Source organism: Muscardinus avellanarius, assembly GCF_963383645.1.
Source record: "Muscardinus avellanarius genome assembly, chromosome: 22".
In the NCBI taxonomy this organism is placed as follows: Eukaryota; Metazoa; Chordata; class Mammalia; order Rodentia; family Gliridae; genus Muscardinus; species Muscardinus avellanarius.
In genome coordinates, this window is record NC_137808.1 from 15,040,637 (window position 1) to 15,060,132 (window position 19,496).

Below are 19,496 nucleotides of genomic sequence, written 5' to 3' on the forward strand. Positions count from 1 at the left end.
ACAGCAACCCCCGTGTCCCACATTTCACTAACAGAAAGGCTCAAAAATTCAGAGGTAACATGGGGATGGAGTGGGGGGGGGGCCCAAAGCACCCTCCACTGGGAAATCAGGCCGATCTGCCTCCCAGTCTCCCTGTATTTTTGTTCTTGGTACCAGGGATTGAATCAGGAGCATTTTAGATCCAAAGTACACCCCGTTCCCCCTTTTTATGTTTTATTTTAAAATAGGGTCTCCCTAATTTGCTGAGGTCGGCCTTGAACCTGCAATCCTCGTTTCAGCCTCCCAAGTGCTGGAATTACAGGCCTGCATCTCCAACTCAGGCCAGTCTCCCGGTTTCCACCTAGAGCGCCCAAATAAAGGTGTTGGGGGGGGGGGATGGCCACGCCCCGGGGCGGGGCGACGCTGCTCGCACCACCCCCTCTTCTGCAAGCCAGGGTGCAACCCCCAAGGCCCTCCCACCGAGGGCGTGGCTTTCCCAGTCAGGTGAAATCCTATTGGGTACTGGCCTGCGGTGGGCGGGAATTTTCGGTTGATGAACGTCCGGGGGGCGTGGCCTTCCTTTTCACCAGCGATCTCGGCGCTGGCTCTAAACCTCTGTGACGCGGGCGCGGAGGGGGCGTGGCCTCCCGTAGCCACGCCCTCGAGGGCGTGTCCTGGGAGGAGCCCGCGCGCGCCCCGCCCCGCCAGGTCGCGGAGCGGCGGCCAGCGCTGGGAGGGCCCGGCCCCGGGATGTGAGTGCGGCTGGGGTCGGGGTGAGGGTGCGGGATGGGGCGCCCAGCCCAGCCTCGGGGGCCCGGCCGCCCTGGGGGAGGCCGGCGGAGCTGCCAGGTGCAGGCCCGGGGCTGCGGGCAGGGGCTTGGGGCCGGGGCCCCCGGCCGGGCACTGCGCAGGGCTGGCCCCGCGCCCCCTCCCCGCAGGGGCCGCAGCCCCATCTGGATCTGGGCGCGGGGCGCAGCCTGACGCCCACCCGGGGCCCGCTTGGTGTAGACGCCCCCGGGGCGGCGGCGGAGGAGGGAGAGGGTCCCCGGCCCCGCCTGGGCGCTGCGAGGGTGGATGGAAAGAGGGTCCCGGGCTCTAGGTGGCCCTCACCGCCCCCCCCCCCCGAGGCCGGGTGCAGCCCCCCGAGGCCGGATCAGCACGGTCCCCGAGCAGAAACCGAGGCCTAGGGCCCCAGGGCTGTGGGCGTATCAGTCCTACGCGGAGGCCGAGCTGAGGCCCTGCAGCCAAACCCCAGCCACCTGCGGGCTGCCCCCCACACCTGTGACCTTGAGCACACCTGGGCCCCTGGGGCGCCCCCCTCCCGGGCCGGGGGAGCCAGCCGGCGCTCCCAGGAAGGATGTTTTCCTTCTCCTCCCTTGCTCTGGTTAAGCGGCCCCTTTTTCTGTCCAGAGGGAGTTAGTGGTGCTGGGTCAGGGGAGGGGGAGGCCGCTTCCCCGCTCACTCTGTCCCTGTCTGTGTGTCTGTCTGTCTCTCTGCCCTTCACGCACACGGAAGGCCACACTCAACCCAGCTGTACCACCATGTGCCCCAAACGCGCTGGCCCATCGTGTATTCGCCCAGGTACAACATCACCTTCATGGGCTTGGAGAAACTGCACCCCTTCGATGCCGGGAAATGGGGCAAGGTGATCAATTTCCTAAAAGGTACGGAAGGCCCCTCCAGCCCGGCGCCATCACGACTCCACATCCGACCCTCAAATTGCCTGGCACTCCTCCCCACTCCCAGCCAAAGGCCCTTTCCAACACACCCCAAAAAAGTACTCGGGGAGGTAGACAGATACAAGACTCTGCCTCCAAGACCCCGCAGGAGGGGGAGCCGGCCTTTTGGAGGAGTCCATCCCAATGGGCCAGGAGGTGGAGACCTTTCGCTCCACCCTTGATGATTACAGATGGGGAAAATCGGCGCTCAGAAAGATAGTAAACAGAGCCCGAGCCCCACAGCTTCTAAGCAGGGTGGGGGGGACAGAATTCCACGATTCTAACCACGGCTTGTAATGCGGGGATCTGAAGTAGGGGAATACTCAGGTATCACGGTAGTGTACGGGGATATGCTCCCTGGTCCCGGTGTCGAGGGCTTCTTAAATTGAAACAAGCAGGCATCGTTACCTGGCACGGGAACCTTTGGATATTTGAGTCCTCACAACTCTGATCACGCTGTGGCTAGCCTGTGCGTATCCTGAGGGTGCTACCCCTGAGCTGCACCCCCAGCCCTATTTTATTTCGGGTTTGAAACAGGGTTTCGCTAGGTTTCTGAGAGTCCTCTCTGGGGTTGCCGAGGCTTGCCCTCAAACCTGCGTGCGATCCTCCTGTCTCAGCCTCGCAGGTATGAGGAATGCAGGTGTGCACCATTCTACCCAGCTACGGTATAACTATAATGATTTAGCCCCTGGAAATTGTTTTTTTAAAGGAACCTAAATTTGATTTAAGAGAAAAACATATGTTATCTAAATGAGAGAAGGCAGTTTCACTTGCCATAAATAGAAGGCCGGGGTAAAAAAGAAACGCAATGAAAACAACAGTGTAATCCAATTCTGGCTGGTTGCGGTTGCCTGCGAGCTGCCTACTGGCGCTACTTTCTCTCCTTTGGTTAAAAAAGATGTGAGGCCAGCACCACCTGTAATACCTAGGAGGCCAAGATGGGAAGACTGCAGGTCAGAGACCAGCTTTAGCGACTTAGCGAGGCCCTGTTTCAAAAATAAAAAAGACTGCGGCCGGGCGTGGTGGCGCACGCTTGTAATCACCGCGCTTGGGAGGCAGAGACAGGAGGATCGCGCAGGTTCGAAGCCAGCCGCGCGCGCTGGCTTAGGAGACCCTGTTTCCAAATATAAAATGTAAAAAGAGGTCTGGGATTGTAGCCCGGAGGTAGAAGGGCTTCCAGGAACCCCAGTACCACCAAAAAAAAAAAAAAAAAAAAAATTGATTTAATAAAAAGCATAGAAATTTTTCTTAAAAAATTAAATAAAAAACACTTAAAAAAAAAAAGTAGGGCTGGGGGTTACCTCGTAGGTACAATGCCCCTGGGTTCCATCCCCAGTACTGCAAAAAAGAAAAAAAGAAAATGAAACAAAATAGGCCCCCCAAGGGGGGGTAGTGCAAAGATAGAACACCCTTGGATTCAATCCCTGGTACCACCAAAAATATAAAAAATAAATTATGTAGTCGGGCGTGGTAGTCGGGCACGCTTGTCATCCCGGCATTTGAGAAGCTGAGACCGGAAGATGGCGGTTCGAGGCCAGCCTCAGCTACTTAGCGAGGCCCTCCGCAACTCAGTGAGACCCTGTTTCAAAACAAAGAATTAAAAAACAGGGCAGGGGGTGTCCCTGGGTTCCATCCCCAGACCCGCAATAAGTAAATAAATAAATAAATAAATAAATAATGTAATCAGGGTCGGGCAGGATTGAAGATGGGCCACCTGTGATGTCTTTAGGAGACCGGAGGAAAGCAGCCAATAATATGATCTTTCCCACCTTGAGAGTCTATTTGTGGCTGCCTCTTCTGGTCCTCTGAGTCTTCAGAAACAGGAGGCTTGCTTCTCCAAGGCCTGAGAGGCAGCCTGCCCCGGGGGGCCTCCTGGGCGAGGGTGGGTGCTCCCTTTGGGTGGTGCTCCCGTTGTGTGGTGCTCCCGTTGTGTGGTGCTCCCTTTGTGCTTCCAGAAGAGAAACTGCTGTCCGACAGCATGCTGGTGGAGGCTCGGGAGGCGTCGGACGAGGACTTGCTGGTGGTGCACACGAGACGCTATCTCAACGAGCTGAAGGTAGGGCTGCAGGAGGGACCTCCGGCCAGCAGGGGGCGCCCGTCGGGGGAAGCGCCACCGCGGGGACGGGGGCCGCTCTGGCTGACGGTGCAGGAGAGACGCGGGAGTCACGGCTTCTCCAGAGGAGGTATTAAGTAAAATCGGCCCTGTGGGTAGCGAGCTCCCGGGCCTCAGGGAGTTTGAAATCCGGCAGGGAGAGGTGGCACCTTCTCAAGAACTTTGGACTTCTGCAATAGGGACTCTCAATCTGTGCTCTGTGTTCAGGCCTCAGGGGCTTTAGTGGGTGGGAGAGGAGACCCAAGCTGGTAGACAGCCTCCATCCACTAAGGCTGTTTGACTTTGGCCTTTCCCCCCATCTATTTATTTATTTTTCTTTTTTCTTTTTGGTACTGTGGATTGAACAAAGAAGTGTTCTACCTCTGAGCTATACTCACAGCTCTCCCCCCCCTCTTTTTTTTTTTTTTTTTTTTTTTTTACAGTACTAGGGATGGACCCCGGGGACATTCTACCTCCAAGCTACACCCCCAGCCCTATTTTTTATTCTTTATTTTAAAACAGGGCCTCACTAAGTTGTGGAGGGCCTTACTAAGTAGCTGAGGCTGACCTGCGCTTGGGAGGCTGAGACAGGAGGATCACACAGGTTCGAAGCCAGCCTCAGCTACTTAGTGAGGCTCTCAACGAGACCCTGTTTCAAAATAGAATAGAAAATAGATCTGAGAATATAGCCCAGAGGTAGAAAGCCCCAAGGTTTTGCCCCCAGTATCATAAAAAAAAAAAAAAAAAAATCTCACATTGCCCTGGTGGTACACCCCTGTAATACTACTACTGGGAGGCTGAGACTGGAGGATCTCGGTTCATGGACAGCCTCAGCTACTTAGCGAGGCCCTCTGCAACTCAGTGAGACCCTGTTTCAAAAATAAAAAGGACTAAAAAATAGGGCTGGGGGTGTAGCTCTGAGGTAGAATGCCTCTGGGATCAATCCTTAGTGCCACCAAGGAAAAACTAACCCTGGAGGAAGGCTGCCAGCCCGCCTCTGGGGCCGGGCGTAGGGAGCCAGGCTTCCTGGCTGGGCTCAGAGCCTCTGCAGATGCCCCTGGGCCTGGGAAAGAGGCTGGACTTGCTCCAGCTCGCCTGGGAAGGGGTCGGCCTGGGGTTCTGGGTCATGGCCGCGCGTTCCCTGCCCCCCTTTCCCAGCCCAAGCCGAGAATCCTAGCCGAGGCCCTGGCAGTGTGAGCTCATGAAAGATTACCAGGAAGAGGTTACAGCCGGGCCCTGGCGGAGCGAGGTGTGTGAGGCGTTGGCAGCACGCCCAGGCTCGCCGCCCTGCTTTCCCGCCAGGGGCTGGCATGCGCAGGTCACAATCCCCGGCCCAGGGGCTGGGCCCGAGGACGACCTCTCCGGAGTCCAGGGGCGAGGGGCGGGCAGGAGGCTCAGAGGTGGGGCTGGGAGAAGCCCGAGAACAGGAGTCCAGGCTCAGGGCCCCTCCTGTTTGCGAGGTCTCCTGGGGGGTTATCCGTAGGCTGCAGAGCTGGGTCAGGCTTCCCATGGCCTGAAAGTGGCTTGCTATGACTTAAATAATAGTCCTTTAAAAATATTAACATGTAGCCGGGCGTGGTGGCGCACACTTGTGATCCCAGCATTTGGGAGGCTGAGACCTGGAGGATCGCGGTTCGCGGCCAGCCTCAACTACTTAGTGAGGCCCTCTGCAACTCAGTGAGACCTGGTTTCAAAATAAAGAATAAGCCGGGTGTGGTGGCCACGCTTGTCATCCCCGCGCTTGGGAGGCAGAGACAGGAGGATGGCGCAGGTTCGAGGCCAGCCGCGCGCGCTGGCTTAGGAGACCTTGTTTCCAAATAAAAATGTAAAAATAGGTCTGGGAGTGTAGCCCGGAGGTAGAAGGGCTTCCAGGAACCCCAGTACCACCAAATAAATAAATAAATAAAATAAAAAAATAGGGCAAGGGTGTAGCTCGGAGGTCAAATGCCCCCTTGGTTTCATCCCCAGTACCACAAAATTACACACACACACACACACACACACACACACACACACACACACGTGTGAGGCTGAGTTAGGGGTGCACACTTGTAATCCCAGTACTTGGGAGGCTGAGAAAGAAGGGTCACAGGTTTGAGGCCACCCTCAGGAACTTAGGAAGACCCTCAGAAACTTAGTAAGGCCCTGTTTCAAAATAAAAAGTAAAGTGGTGGTGCACACTGGTAATCCCAGTACTTGGGGAGGCTGAGACAGGAGGATCACGGTTCATGGCCAGCCTCAACAATGTAGCGAGGCCCTCCGCAACTCAGTGAGACCCTTTTTCCAAATAAAGTATAAAAAATAGGGCTAGGGGGTGTAGCTCAGAGGGAGAATGCCCCTGGGTTCAATCCCCAGTACCCCCACCCCAAGTAAAAACAAGAAGTGTTTTCCATTACTTGGGATAAGCATCTCCAGAGGCCCTCTGCAGTTCCTGTTCTGGACACAAGAGGGCAGCCAAGGGCTTTGCTTCCTGCTAGGAAGGCAGCCCGAGTTCATCTAAAAATGTACCTGGGCTTGGTGGTGCACGCCAGTACCTGGCTGAGTCGGGACGACCACGGGTTCGAGACCAGCCTCAGCAATTTAGCGAGCCTCTCAGCAGCCTGGCGAGACCCTGTTTTAAAAACATAAATAAATAAATAAACAAACAAATAAATAAGTAGGGATGTGGGTTTAGCTTGGCAGTAGAATGCCCCTGGGTTCAGTCCTCTGTAAATAACACACACACACACACACACCACACACACACACACACACACACACACACGCAACGCACACGCACACACACACTGACCCGTTCTTTTCTGATCCCAAAGGGTGGTAGGGGTGGACAGGGCCGCTTGGGGCCGTCCTTTCTTCCCACAGGAAGTGTGTGTGACCAGGAGTTTCCCCCAAGGGCGCCTTGAAGCCGCCCCCGGGCACCGGGAGGCCGTCCAGTTTCAGGCCCCTGTCTCTCTCTCCTCAGTGGTCCTTCGCCGTTGCAACAATCACAGAAATTCCCCCGGTCATCTTCCTCCCCAACTTCCTGGTACAGAGGAAAGTACTTCGGCCTCTGCGGACCCAGACCGGAGGAACTATCATGGTAGGCGGGGTCGGGACCCACCCCCATCCTAAATATCCCTCAACAGGGGCCCTTTCTCCAAAAGCCTTTCCCACGTGGGGACAATAGAATGCACTGTTCCTTTTTTTCATATTCGAGTTACCATATTTGCTGGGTAGATAAGGTCCATCTTGCTGGGTGGTGGCACAGGCCTCTGTTATTCCGGTATTTGGGAGGCTGAGACAGGAGGATCGCAGGTCGGAGGTCAGCCTGGGCAAACTAGCGAGGCCCCATTTCAAAAATTAAAATAAAAAAAGGGAGGGGTGGGGTGGGGCTGGAGTTGGAACTCAGAGGTGGAGTTCAACATCCCGTATAAAAATAAACAAAAACTTAGCTCTTGCATCCTGGGTGGGGTTTTCTTAAAAATTACCCACAGGTGGGTGAGCTCATTGGGTGAATGGTTTAAGCCAATCCTGGATCAGTTCTCTATAGTTTTTATTTTTATTTTTTTCAGTGGTACTGGGGTTCCTGGAAGCCCTTCTACCTCCGGGCTACACTCCCAGACTTATTTTATACTTTTTTTTTAAGTTTGGAAACAGGGTCTCTTAAGCCAGCGGCTCGGAACCTGCGCGCGATCCTCCTGTCTCCGCCTCCCAAGTGCGGGGATGACAAGCGTGCGCCACCACGCCCGGTTTTAATTTTTAATGAATTCTTACAGGATATCAGAAATCAAGCTGGGTGTGGTGGCTTATGTTGTAATCCCCGCGCTTGGGAGGCTGAGACAGGAGGATCGCGCAGGTTCGAGGCCAGCCTCAGCTACTGAGTGAGGCTCTCGGCAACTTAGTGAGACCCTGTTTCCAATAAAATATAAAATAGGTCTGGGAGTATAGCCCGGAGGTAGAAAAGCCCCTGGGTTCACCCCCAGGACCACACACACACACACACACACACACACACACACACACACAGATCTGGGGGTGTAGCCCAGAGGTAGAAGGCGCCTGGGTTCCATCCCCAGTACCTAAAAAAAAAAAATAGAAGAGGAAGAAAGAAAATCAGTAATCAGTCTACTGCACACACACAAGAAAGAAAGAAAGAAAGAAAGAAAGAAAGAAAGAAAGAAAGAAAGAAAGAAAGGAAGAAAGAAAGAAAGAAAGAAAGAAAGAAAGAAAGAAAGAGTCAGGCGTGGCGGCGCACGCTTGTCATCCCAGCATCCGGGAGGCTGAGACAGGAGGATCGCGGTTCGCGGCCAGCCTCGGCTACTTAGTGAGGCCCTCTGCAACTCAGTGAGGCCCTGTTTCAAAATAAAGAATAAAAAATAAGGCTGGAAGTGGAGCTCAGAGGTAAAATGCCCCTGGGTTCTATCCCAGTGCCGCGAAAAAAAAAAAATATATATATATATACACATATATATTATACATATACACACATATATCATACATATATATACACATATATTATATATACATATACATATATATTATACATATATACACACATATATATACACATATATTATACATATACACACATATATCATACATATATACACATATATTATATATACATATACATATATATTATACATATATACACACATATATATACACATATATATTATACATATATATACACATATATTATACATATATATACACATATATATTATACATATATATACACATATATATTATACATATACACACATATATCATACATATATATACACATATACATATACACACATATATCATACATATATACACACATATATACACATATATATTATACATATATACACATATATTATACATATATATACACATATATATTATACATATATACACATATATATTATACATATATATACACATATATTATACATATATATACACATATATATTATACATATACACACATATATCATACATATATATACACATATATATTATACATACACACACATATATCATACATATATACACATATATTATATATACATATACATATATATTATACATATATACACATATATTATACATATATATACACATATATATTATACATATATACACATATATTATACATATATATACACATATATATTATACATATATATACACATATATTATACATATATATATACACATATATATTATACATATATATACACATATATATTATACATATATATACACATATATATTATACATATACACACATATATTATACATATATATACACATATATTATACATATATATACACATATATTATACATATATATACACATATATATTATACATATACACACATATATTATACATATATATACACATATATATTATACATATATACACACATATATTATACATATATATACACATATATATTATACATATACACACATATATTATACATATATATACACATATATATTATACATATATACACACATATATTATACATATATATACACATATATATTATACATATACACACATATATCATACATATATATACATATATTATATATACATATACATATATATTATACATATATACACACATATACACATATATATTATACATATATACACATATATTATACATATATATACACATATATATTATACATATATACACATATATTATACATATATATATACACATATATATTATACATACACACATATATCATACATATATATACACATATATATTATACATACACACACATATATCATACATATATATACACATATATTATATATACATATACATATATATTATACATATATACACACATATATTATACATATATATACACATATATATTATACATATACACACATATATCATACATATATATACACATATATATTATACATATACACACATATATCATACATATATATACACATATATTATATATACATATACATATATATTATACATATATACACACATATATATACACATATATATTATACATATATATACACATATATTATACATATATACACACATATATATACACATATATATTATACATATATACACATATATATTATACATATATATACACATATATATTATACATATATACACACATATATATACACATATATATTATACATATATATACACATATATATTATACATATATATACACATATATTATACATATATATACACATATATTATACATATACACACATATATTATACATATATATACACATATATATTATACATATACACACATATACATATATATACACATATATATTATACATACACACACATATATCATACATATATATACACATATATTATATATACATATACATATATATTATACATATATACACACATATATATACACATATATATTATACATATATATACACATATATTATACATATATACACACATATATATACACATATATATTATACATATATATACACATGTATATTATACATATATATACACATGTATATTATACATATATATACACATGTATATTATACATATATACACATATATTATACATATATATACACATATATCACATATATTATACATATATACACACATATATATACACATATATATTATACATATATATACACATGTATATTATACATATATATACACATATATATTATACATATATATATACACATGTATATTATACATATATATACACATATATTATACATATATATACACATATATATTATACATATATATACACATGTATATTATACATATATATACACATGTATATTATACATATATATACACATATATTATACATATATATACACATGTATATTATACATATATATACACATATATATTATACATATATATATACACATGTATATTATACATATATATACACATATATTATACATATATATACACATATATATTATACATATATATACACATATATTATACATATATATACACATATATATTATACATATATATACACATGTATATTATACATATATATACACATGTATATTATACATATATACACACATATATCATACATATATATATACACATATATCACATATATTATACATATATATTCCTTTTGAAAGCCACGTTGAAACCCTTACCTCCCACTTCCTCGTGAAATCCCACGGTTCTGTGACTCGCTGAGTTTGCTGGCGGGAGGCTGGGCGTCTCGGGCCCCCACCCGGTGGCTGGGGCTCCGGGCTGAGCGAGGGGGCGCACCCCCCCCCCCCGCACCCCTCACCCTCTGCTCTTCTCCCCAGGCGGGGAAGCTGTCTGTGGAGCGAGGCTGGGCCATCAACATCGGTGAGTGCGGGGCCTGGGAACGTCCGGCTGCGACGGACAGCAAGGGGCCGGGCGCCCCAGGACGGGGAGGCCCCGGGGTCCCCTTCCCGAGGCCTCTGGGGGCGCCTTGGTGCGATGTGCGGGGCTCAGTGGACGAGTTCGCATTTTGCATACCTCCAATGACGGGGCGCTCACTCCCTCCCGTGCCCACCGTCCGCGGCGCAGACCACTTGGGCAGCTGTGTGGGGTGACGTGTCCGCTCCGGGGCGCAGCCTTGGCTGTATGGTGGCGGGTGGACAGGCCAGGCTCGGTGCGGGACCCTCAGGTCCTGAGAGCCAGCGTGTCCCCCAGCGCCTGGACGGTCCCACGGGAGGGGCTCATGGGAGGGCTGCGCACAGCAGTTCTCCTGTCCTGGTCCCTCTGGGAGGCACCACGCTTTACAGTTTGCAAGGCCTCTCTAGCCGGCCTCCCATCTGAGCTGCCACAGTTACCAGACATTTCGAGAGGCAGCCCAGCGTGGTGGGGCACACCTGCAATCCCAGTACGTGGGAGGCTGAGACAGGAGGACCGCGGGTTCGAGGACAGCCTCTGCAAGTACTGGGATACTCGGCAAACGAGCAAGACCCCGTTTCCAAATAAAAATAAAATAGGGCTGGGGTGTAGCTTGGCGGTAGAATGCCCCTGGCTTCAATCCCCAGGCTTTTGCCCACATGTGCCGGCCTCAGCTACTTAGGTCCTTTGCAACTCAGTGAGACCCTGTTTCAAAAAATAAAAGGCTAAACAGGAGGATCACCCAAGTTGTGTGTGTGTGTGTGTGTGTGTGTGTGTGTGTGTGTGTGTGTGTGTGTAACAGGGACATTTGACCTCTGAGCTCCACCCCCTGCCCTATTTTTTTATTCTTTATTTTGAAACCGGGTCTCACTGAGTTGCAGAGGGCCTCACTAAGTGGCTGAGGCTGTCCGCGAACCGCGATCCTCCGGTCTCAGCCTTCCGAATGCTGGGATGACAAGCGTGCGCCGCCACGCCCTGCAGGATGGTGCAAGTTCGAAGCCAGCCTCAGCTACTTAGTGAGGCTCTCAGCAACTTAGTGAGACCCTGTTTCCAATTAAAGTATAAAACAGGTCTGGGAGTATAGCCTGGAGGTAGAAAGCCCCTGGGTTCCACCCCCAGTACCACCAACAGAACAAAAGGCCTGGGGTGTGGCTCTGAGGTAGAAGGCCTTTGGGCTCCATCCCCAGGTCTGTGGGGTAAGCTCTTGGGGGAGGCTCACGGGGGAGGCCCAGCTCCTGAGAGGACAAGTGGCCGTGGCTGGCCTGGAGAGGGGGGTCCTGGGTGCTGACCTGCCAGCTGGCTGCTACACAGCGGCCTCCCGCCCGGGGTGCTGCCGGCCCTGTGCTGACTCATGGGTGACGGGCCAGGGGCCACGGGGACAAGGGACAGGAGCCCGGAGCTGGCGCTGACCTGTGCCACTGTCCCCCTTCCACAGGGGGCGGTTTCCACCACTGCTCAAGTGACCGCGGCGGGGGCTTCTGTGCCTATGCTGACATCACGCTGGCCATCAAGGTGTGTCCCCGGGGCCCCAGGTCCGGGCCTCCCCTCCAGAGGGGGAACTGAGGTTCAGAGTGGAGACGGGCTGCCGGGTGGGCTGGGTCTTAAACCAGGACCCGACGCTTTTTGCTTTTCTCGTTGTCTGCGTTCCCTGGAACGAGGCCAGGCTCAGCCCCTCAGCGAGGCCCTCGGCAGCTCAGTGAGACCCTGTTTCAGCCCAGCATGGTGGCGCACACTTGTAATCCCGGTACTTGGGAGGCTGAGGCAGGAGGGTCGCAGGTTTGAGGATAGCCTCAGCAAGGAGTGAGCCGCATCAACCTAGTGAGACCCCGTTTTTAAAAAAAGGAATTAGCCGGGCGTGGTGGCGCATGCTTGTAATCCCCGCGCTTGGGAGGCAGAGACAGGAGGATCCCGCAGGTTCGAAGCCAGCCATGTGCGCTGGCTTAGGAGACCCTGTTTCCAAATAAAAATGTAAAAATAGGTCTGGGAGTGTAGCCTGGAGGTAGAAGGGCTTCCAGGAACCCCAGTACCACAAAAAAAAAAAAAAAGAAAGAATTAAAAATAATATAAAAAGAGACCCTGTTTCAAAATGAAAAGGGCCGGGGGTGTAGCCCCGAGGTAAAATTTTAGCTCCTGGGTTCAATGCCCAGTACCAAGAAGAAGAAAAAACAAAATCGTGGGAGACTGGGTGGACAGGCCTGTAATCCCAGTACTTGGGAGGCTGAGAAAGGATCACAGGTTCGAGGCCAGCCTCGGCAACTTAGGTGTGTGTGTGTGTGGGGGGGGTGGGCTCAATTTCAAAATTTAAAAAAAGCCAGAAAAAGGGCTGGGGGTGTACTTCAGGGGTACAAAGATCCTGGGTTCGACCCCCAGTATAAAACAAAAACAAAAAAGATGGGAGGGGAATGAAGTTCAAGGGTGACAGGTCTCCCCTCAACCTCAATACAGAGGGAGCCATCCCCTTGAGCGCCCCAGCCCCATCCTCTCCGGGATCAGTGCCGCTTTGCGCATGCGTGCCCCCCACCCATCTGCGCCTGCGCGGAGCTCACGTCTCCCCCCCCCCCTCGCAGTTTCTCTTTGATCGCGTGGAAGGCATCGCCAGGGCCACCATCATCGACCTGGACGCCCATCAGGTGAGCCGGCCGGGAGCCTGGGGCAGGCAGCACCTGCCGGGGAGGGCTGGCCTCGTGTCCGTGCCCCACCCCGGCCTCAGAGCCCGCCGCAGGCAGAGGCCGGAGGTCAGCGGGTTCGAGGCCAGCCCCTGTCCCAAAATGTAAAAACAATAACCCCGGCGTGGTGGCGCACGCGCGTCATCCCAGCATGTGGAGGATCGCGGTTCGCGGACAGCCTCGGCCACTTACAGAGACCCTCTGCAACTCAGTGAGACGCTGTTTCAAAATGATGATGATGATGATAATTAATAATAATAATGATAATAATGATGATGATAATAATAATAATAATAATAATAAATAGGGCTGGGGTTGTAGCTCGGAGGTAGAATGCCCCTGAGTTCTATCCCCAGTACCACAAAAAAAAAAAGAAAGAAAGAAAGAAAGAAAGAAAGAAAGAAAGAAAGGAAAAATAGGGCTGGGGGTGGGCTTCGAGGTAGAATGCCCCTGAGTTCTATCCCAGTACTGCAAAAAAAAAAAAAAAAAAAAGAAAGAAAGAAAGAAAAAGACGAAAAATAGGGCTGGGGGTGTGGCTTCGAGGTAGAGTGCCCCCGGGTTCCATCTCCAGTATCACCAATAAATAAATAAATAAATTAATTAATTAGAAAAGGGCTAAGGGTGGAGCTTGGAGAGGGACCAGTGCTAGGTTGAGTACTCAGTATATCTATGAAAGGGTTGCACGGGAGCACCCCTTTCTCACGACTTCAAAGTGGGGGGTCCGCACCCCTCTGGCCAGGTAGGAGGGAGGTGGGCTGGGCTGGTGTAGGCCCTGCAGTCCTGGGCTGTGACTCTAGACTGCCCGGCCTGGCTCAGAGTGGGAGCGTGTGCAGGGCTGGCGAGGCGGTGCACACCTGTCACTAGTCCTCAGGAGGCCGAGGCGGGAGGCTGAGAGGCTGGGAGGCTCAGAGCCGGGCCCTGGGGCGCCAGGGGCTAGGGGGGCCCGAGCGACTGGCCTGAGCCGCCTCCCCTCCTCCTCAGGGCAACGGGCACGAGCGGGACTTCATGGACGACAAGCGCGTGTACATCATGGACGTGTACAACCGCCACATCTACCCCGGGGACCGCTTCGCCAAGCGTGAGTGAGGCCGGCGTCCTGGGGACGGAGCCGCCCGGGGTGGCGCCTGAGCCCTGGAGCCTGCACAAGTCACACATCTATCTTTCTTTCTTTCTTTCTTTCTTTCTTTCTTTCTTTCTTTCTTTCTTTCCTTCCTTCCTTCCTTCCTTCCTTCCTTCTTTCTTTCTTCCCTCTCTCTTATTTATTTATTTATTTATTTATTTATTTATTTATTTTGCGGTACTGGGGATGGAACCCAGGGGCATCGTACCTCTGAGCTATACCCCCAGCCCTATTTTTTATTTTATTTTATTTTATTTTTTCGGTGGTACTGGGGGTGGAACCCAGAGGCTTTCTACCTCCGGGCTATACTCCCAGCCCTATTTTATACTTTATGTGGAAATAGGGTCTCACTAAGTTGCTGAGAGCCTCACTAAGTAGCTGAGGCTGGCTTCGAACCCGCGCGATTCTCCTGTCTCTGCCTCCCAAGCGCGGGGATGACAAGCGTGCGCCACCACGCCCGGCTACTTTTATTTTATTTTTAACTGGGGATGGAACCCAGGGGCATTGTACCTCTGAGCTACACCCCCAGCCCTATTCTTTATTTTTATTTTTATTTTTATTTTTAACTGGGGGTGGAACCCAGGGGCATCATACCTCTGAGCTACACCCCCAGCCCTATTTTCTATTTTTATTTATTTTTTGTAACACTGGGGATGGAACCCAGGGGCATTCGACTTCTGAGCTACACCCCCAGCCCTATTTTTTAGTCTTTATTTTGAAACAGGCTCACTGAGTTGCGAAGGGCCTTGCTAAGTAGCGGAGGCTGGCCGTGAACCGTGATCCTCCGGTCTCAGCCTCCCGAATGCTGGGATGACAAGCGTACGCCACCACGCCTGGCCTTTATTCTTTATTTTGAAACGAGGCCTCACTCAGTTGCGGAGGCCCTCGCTAAGTAGCTGAGGCTGGGCTTGAACCTGCGATCCTCCCGTCTCGGCCTCCCAAGTACTGAGATTACAAATGTGCACCACCACATACGGCTTCCCCTGCCATGCCCAACGTCCTCTAACCCTATTTTATTTTTATTTGGAAACGGTCTCGCTAGATTGGTGAGAGTCTCCCTATTTTGATGAGGCCGTCCTCGACCCCGTGGTCCTCCCACCTCAGCCTCCCAAGTACTGGGATTACAGGCAGGTGCATCCACATCCGGCTGGCTCCTCCCCTTAAAGGCCCAGCCGCCTCCCAGCAGGTGCACACAAGCTTTGACTCATGGGCCCTTGGGGCCACCTTCCGGATCACAGCCGGAGCAGAGCACTGTACACGAGGCGCCGTGAGCGGGTGCGGGCGAATCTGCCCTGGTGCATCTTGAATCTGCGCGGTTTGCCCTTGAGGACAGGGCAGGGCGTCCACGCATCTGGCCCACGTATGGGCAGGGTCCTGGGAGGGAGGAAATGCAGCCAGGCATGGCCGCGCACCCCTGTAATCCCAGGAGCAGCACAGGTTCGAGGCCAGCCTCAGCCTTATGGCAAGTTCTCGGCAACCTGATAAGAAGTGAGCGCCTGCCTCAAAACAAAAAATAAAAGGGTCAGAGTGTAGCTCGGAGGCCGAATGGCCCTGGGGTTCGATCCACGGTATGAAAAGACAAAGGAGAAGAAAAAACGGCTGTGGCCAGCAGGGGGCAGCCGTGTCCCGGCTCCCAGCCCCCTTTCCCCCTCAGGCCCCCCGGTGTGCGGCTCTTTTTACTTCTTTGATTTTTACCCCCTTTGGCCCTGGGGATTGAGCACAGGAGTATTCTATCTCTAAGATATACCCATTTTATTTAATTAATTAATTTATTTATCTATTCATTTTTGCAGCACTGGGGATGGAACCCAGGGGCATTCTACCTCTGAGCTGCACCCCCAGGCTTATTTTTTATTCTTTATTTTGAAACAGGGTCTCACTGAGTTGCAGAGGGCCTCACTAATTAGCCGAGGCTGGCCTCGACCCGCGAGCCTCCTGTCTCAGCCTCCCAAATGCTGGGGACTACAAGTGTGTGCGCCCCCCACGCCTGGCTCCATTTAATTAATTTTTTTTTTAAACCAGGTCTCACTCAGTTGCTTGAGGGCCTCTTTGTTGCCAAGGCTGGCCTCCAACCTACAATCCTCCTTTCTTAACCTCCCCTGTGCTGAGATTACCGGGGTGCACCAATGGGCCTAGCTAGCGCAGTCCTGTCTCTCTTGCCGGTTGGGTTTGAGTGAGGCCAGAGGCTAAGCCCTGTGGAGTCAGACACAGCCTCCTCCCATCCTGACTCGCGTCTTTCCCGCTCTGAGCCTCATCTGGGGGCCGTTTATCCTTCTCTCTCCTCTCTCCTAGAGGCCATCAGGCGGAAGGTGGAGCTGGACTGGGGGGCCGAGGACGAAGAATACCTGAGCAAGGTCCACAGGAACGTGGAGAGAGCCCTACAGGAGCAGCCGCCTGACGTGGTGGTGTACAACGCGGGCACAGACATCCTCGAGGGGGACCGTCTTGGGGGGCTGTCCATCAGCCCAGGGGTACGTCCTGATGTTGGGGGGCAGAGTGGGGATTCAGCAGCAGGAAAAGGTGGACAGCCCGCTGGGTGTGCTGGTACAAGACTCTGATCCCAGTACTTGGGAGGTGGAGATAGGAGGATTGCAGTTTGGAGGCCAGCCAGCCTCAGCAATTTATTTATTTATTTATTTTATTTATTGGTGCATTGTAATCATACATCACATTGGAATACAAGACTTGAGAGGATATACAAGCACACATCATCCAATTAGCCCTCAGCCAGCCCCCATCCCATTCCCTCCCCCTCCCTCGATCCCATGCTTCTTTGGTGATTAACTTTGATATATATGTTTATGTACCTCCTGCGTTTTAAAGAGGCTCCATCCTCCCCTGTTCCATACCCTCTGATTGGTCACCTTAATTGCTTCACTACAGGGCCCTTTCTATAGCTCGACCACTTCCTGTTGCCCGTTTCCTCCTAGTTATTGCTGATTAGGGGAAGTGTCTGGTTTTAATTTTCTGCAATATTTCTCTGTGCATGCCGCGTTGCAAATACCGATCCCACTCTTGACGGCCCCAGTTGTGGCCTGGCTACCTGGTGGACTGATCAGACCTCGCTGGCTCAAGCAGCGGCCTTGCCTCATGGGAGGCCCCGGTTCTGGTCTCACTGGCCCCGACACTGGCCTAACCCCTCGGCAGGCTCCGATCCTGGCCTCAGAGGCCCCAGCTCCGGCCTTGCCTCACGGCAGGCTCCGATGCCGGCCTCCGAGGCCCCAGCACCGGTCTAACTCCTCGGCAGGCTCCCATCCTGGCCTCAAAGGCCTCAGTAGTGGTCTTGCCTCACGGAAGGCTCCGATGCTGGCTGCTGGCCCCGGCACCGGCCTAACCCCTCAGCATGCTCTGATCCCAGCCTTGGAGGCCCCAGCACCGGCCTTGCCTCACGGCAGGCTCCGATGCCGGCCATTGGCCCCTGCACTGGCCTAACCCCTCGGCACAGCCTCAGCAATTTAATGAGATCTTCAGCAACCTAACATGATCCCATTTCCAAATAAAAATAAAATATTTCTGGGGTGTCGCTCCAAGGTAGAATGCCCCCAGCCTCAATCCCCAGCACCTAAAAGGAAAGGAGAGGTGGGCAGCCTCATGCCAGGAAGGGCGTGGGCTGACGCAGCAGGAGCCTGGGGCAGGCCAGACCTGCAGCAGGACTTCCCGAGCCACCTGGCTCCAGGCCTGCCTCAGCCCGCCCTCTCTTCCCCCCACGCAGGGCATCGTGAAGCGGGATGAACTGGTGTTCCGGGTGGTCCGAGGTCAGCAGATCCCCATCCTTATGGTGACCTCGGGCGGGTACCAGAAGCGCACAGCCCGCATCATCGCCGACTCCATCCTTAACTTGCACAACCTGGGTCTCATCGGGCCCGAGATGCCCAGTGTCTCGGCGCAGAACTCCGACACCCCGCTGCTCCCGCTCCTGGTGCCCTGACCTGCTCCCGGCCTGCCCGCTGCCTGCCCTCAGTTCTGTTTGTTTTCTACCCTGGGGGAGGGTGTGGGGGGCCCCAGCGGAGGTGGAGGGCTAGAAGGGCATGGCCGTCCCCTGCAGGGCCAGCCTGAGGGGCCTGGCGCCCACAGTTTCCCACTCCCCACTGGGTGTCCGAGGGTCTCTGAGTCACGGACCAGGCGGAAGGTGGAGAGTCCCGGACGAGCCCCCCCATGGGGTCAGGGCCTGATGGGCCCCGGAAGGCTACAGGGAGATGGCAGTCCAGGAGCAGGGAAGGCCACTGAGGCCCAGCGCTGGGGGGTCCCGCTGTGCCAACAGGTCAGGCTTAAGCAGATGCAGGAAGGCCGCCTCCTCCCTTGCACCCTTTCAGTGGCGGGGACTTGTCCCAGGTGTTGGTGTAGACAGGCGTGCAGGGGCCTGCTGGGACCAGGCCTCCAGTGGACCCTGCACTCTGGGTCTGGATGTGGGGTGCATCAGGGAAGGGGTTCGGGTATTTTCTCCAGTCCCCAGTTGCCCCCTCAGTACAGCAAGGCCTGCACCCAGTTCCCCAGGGCCCCCTCCACGGTGGC

General features: G+C 50.4%; 1 protein-coding gene across 3 annotated transcripts; it reads left to right on the top strand.

Moving 5' to 3' along the window:
- Positions 1-675: 675 nt before the first annotated feature.
- Positions 676-18,912, top strand: HDAC11 (histone deacetylase 11; the record flags this gene model as incomplete). Of its 3 annotated transcripts, XM_080718034.1 has the most annotated exons (10): positions 676-731; positions 1,495-1,643; positions 3,653-3,753; positions 6,752-6,868; positions 11,126-11,168; positions 12,634-12,710; positions 13,766-13,828; positions 14,846-14,942; positions 17,277-17,455; positions 18,697-18,912. In XM_080718034.1, coding segments are annotated over 10 exons (1,044 nt in total). The 3 variants fall into 3 exon arrangements, with proteins under 3 accessions (XP_080574160.1, XP_080574161.1, XP_080574159.1); XM_080718033.1 differs by lacking the exon at positions 676-731 and having other exon boundaries at positions 1,577-1,643; positions 6,821-6,868; XM_080718035.1 differs by lacking the exons at positions 676-731; positions 6,752-6,868; positions 11,126-11,168; positions 12,634-12,710 and having other exon boundaries at positions 1,511-1,643.
- Between the last annotated feature and the right edge of the window lie 584 nt (positions 18,913-19,496).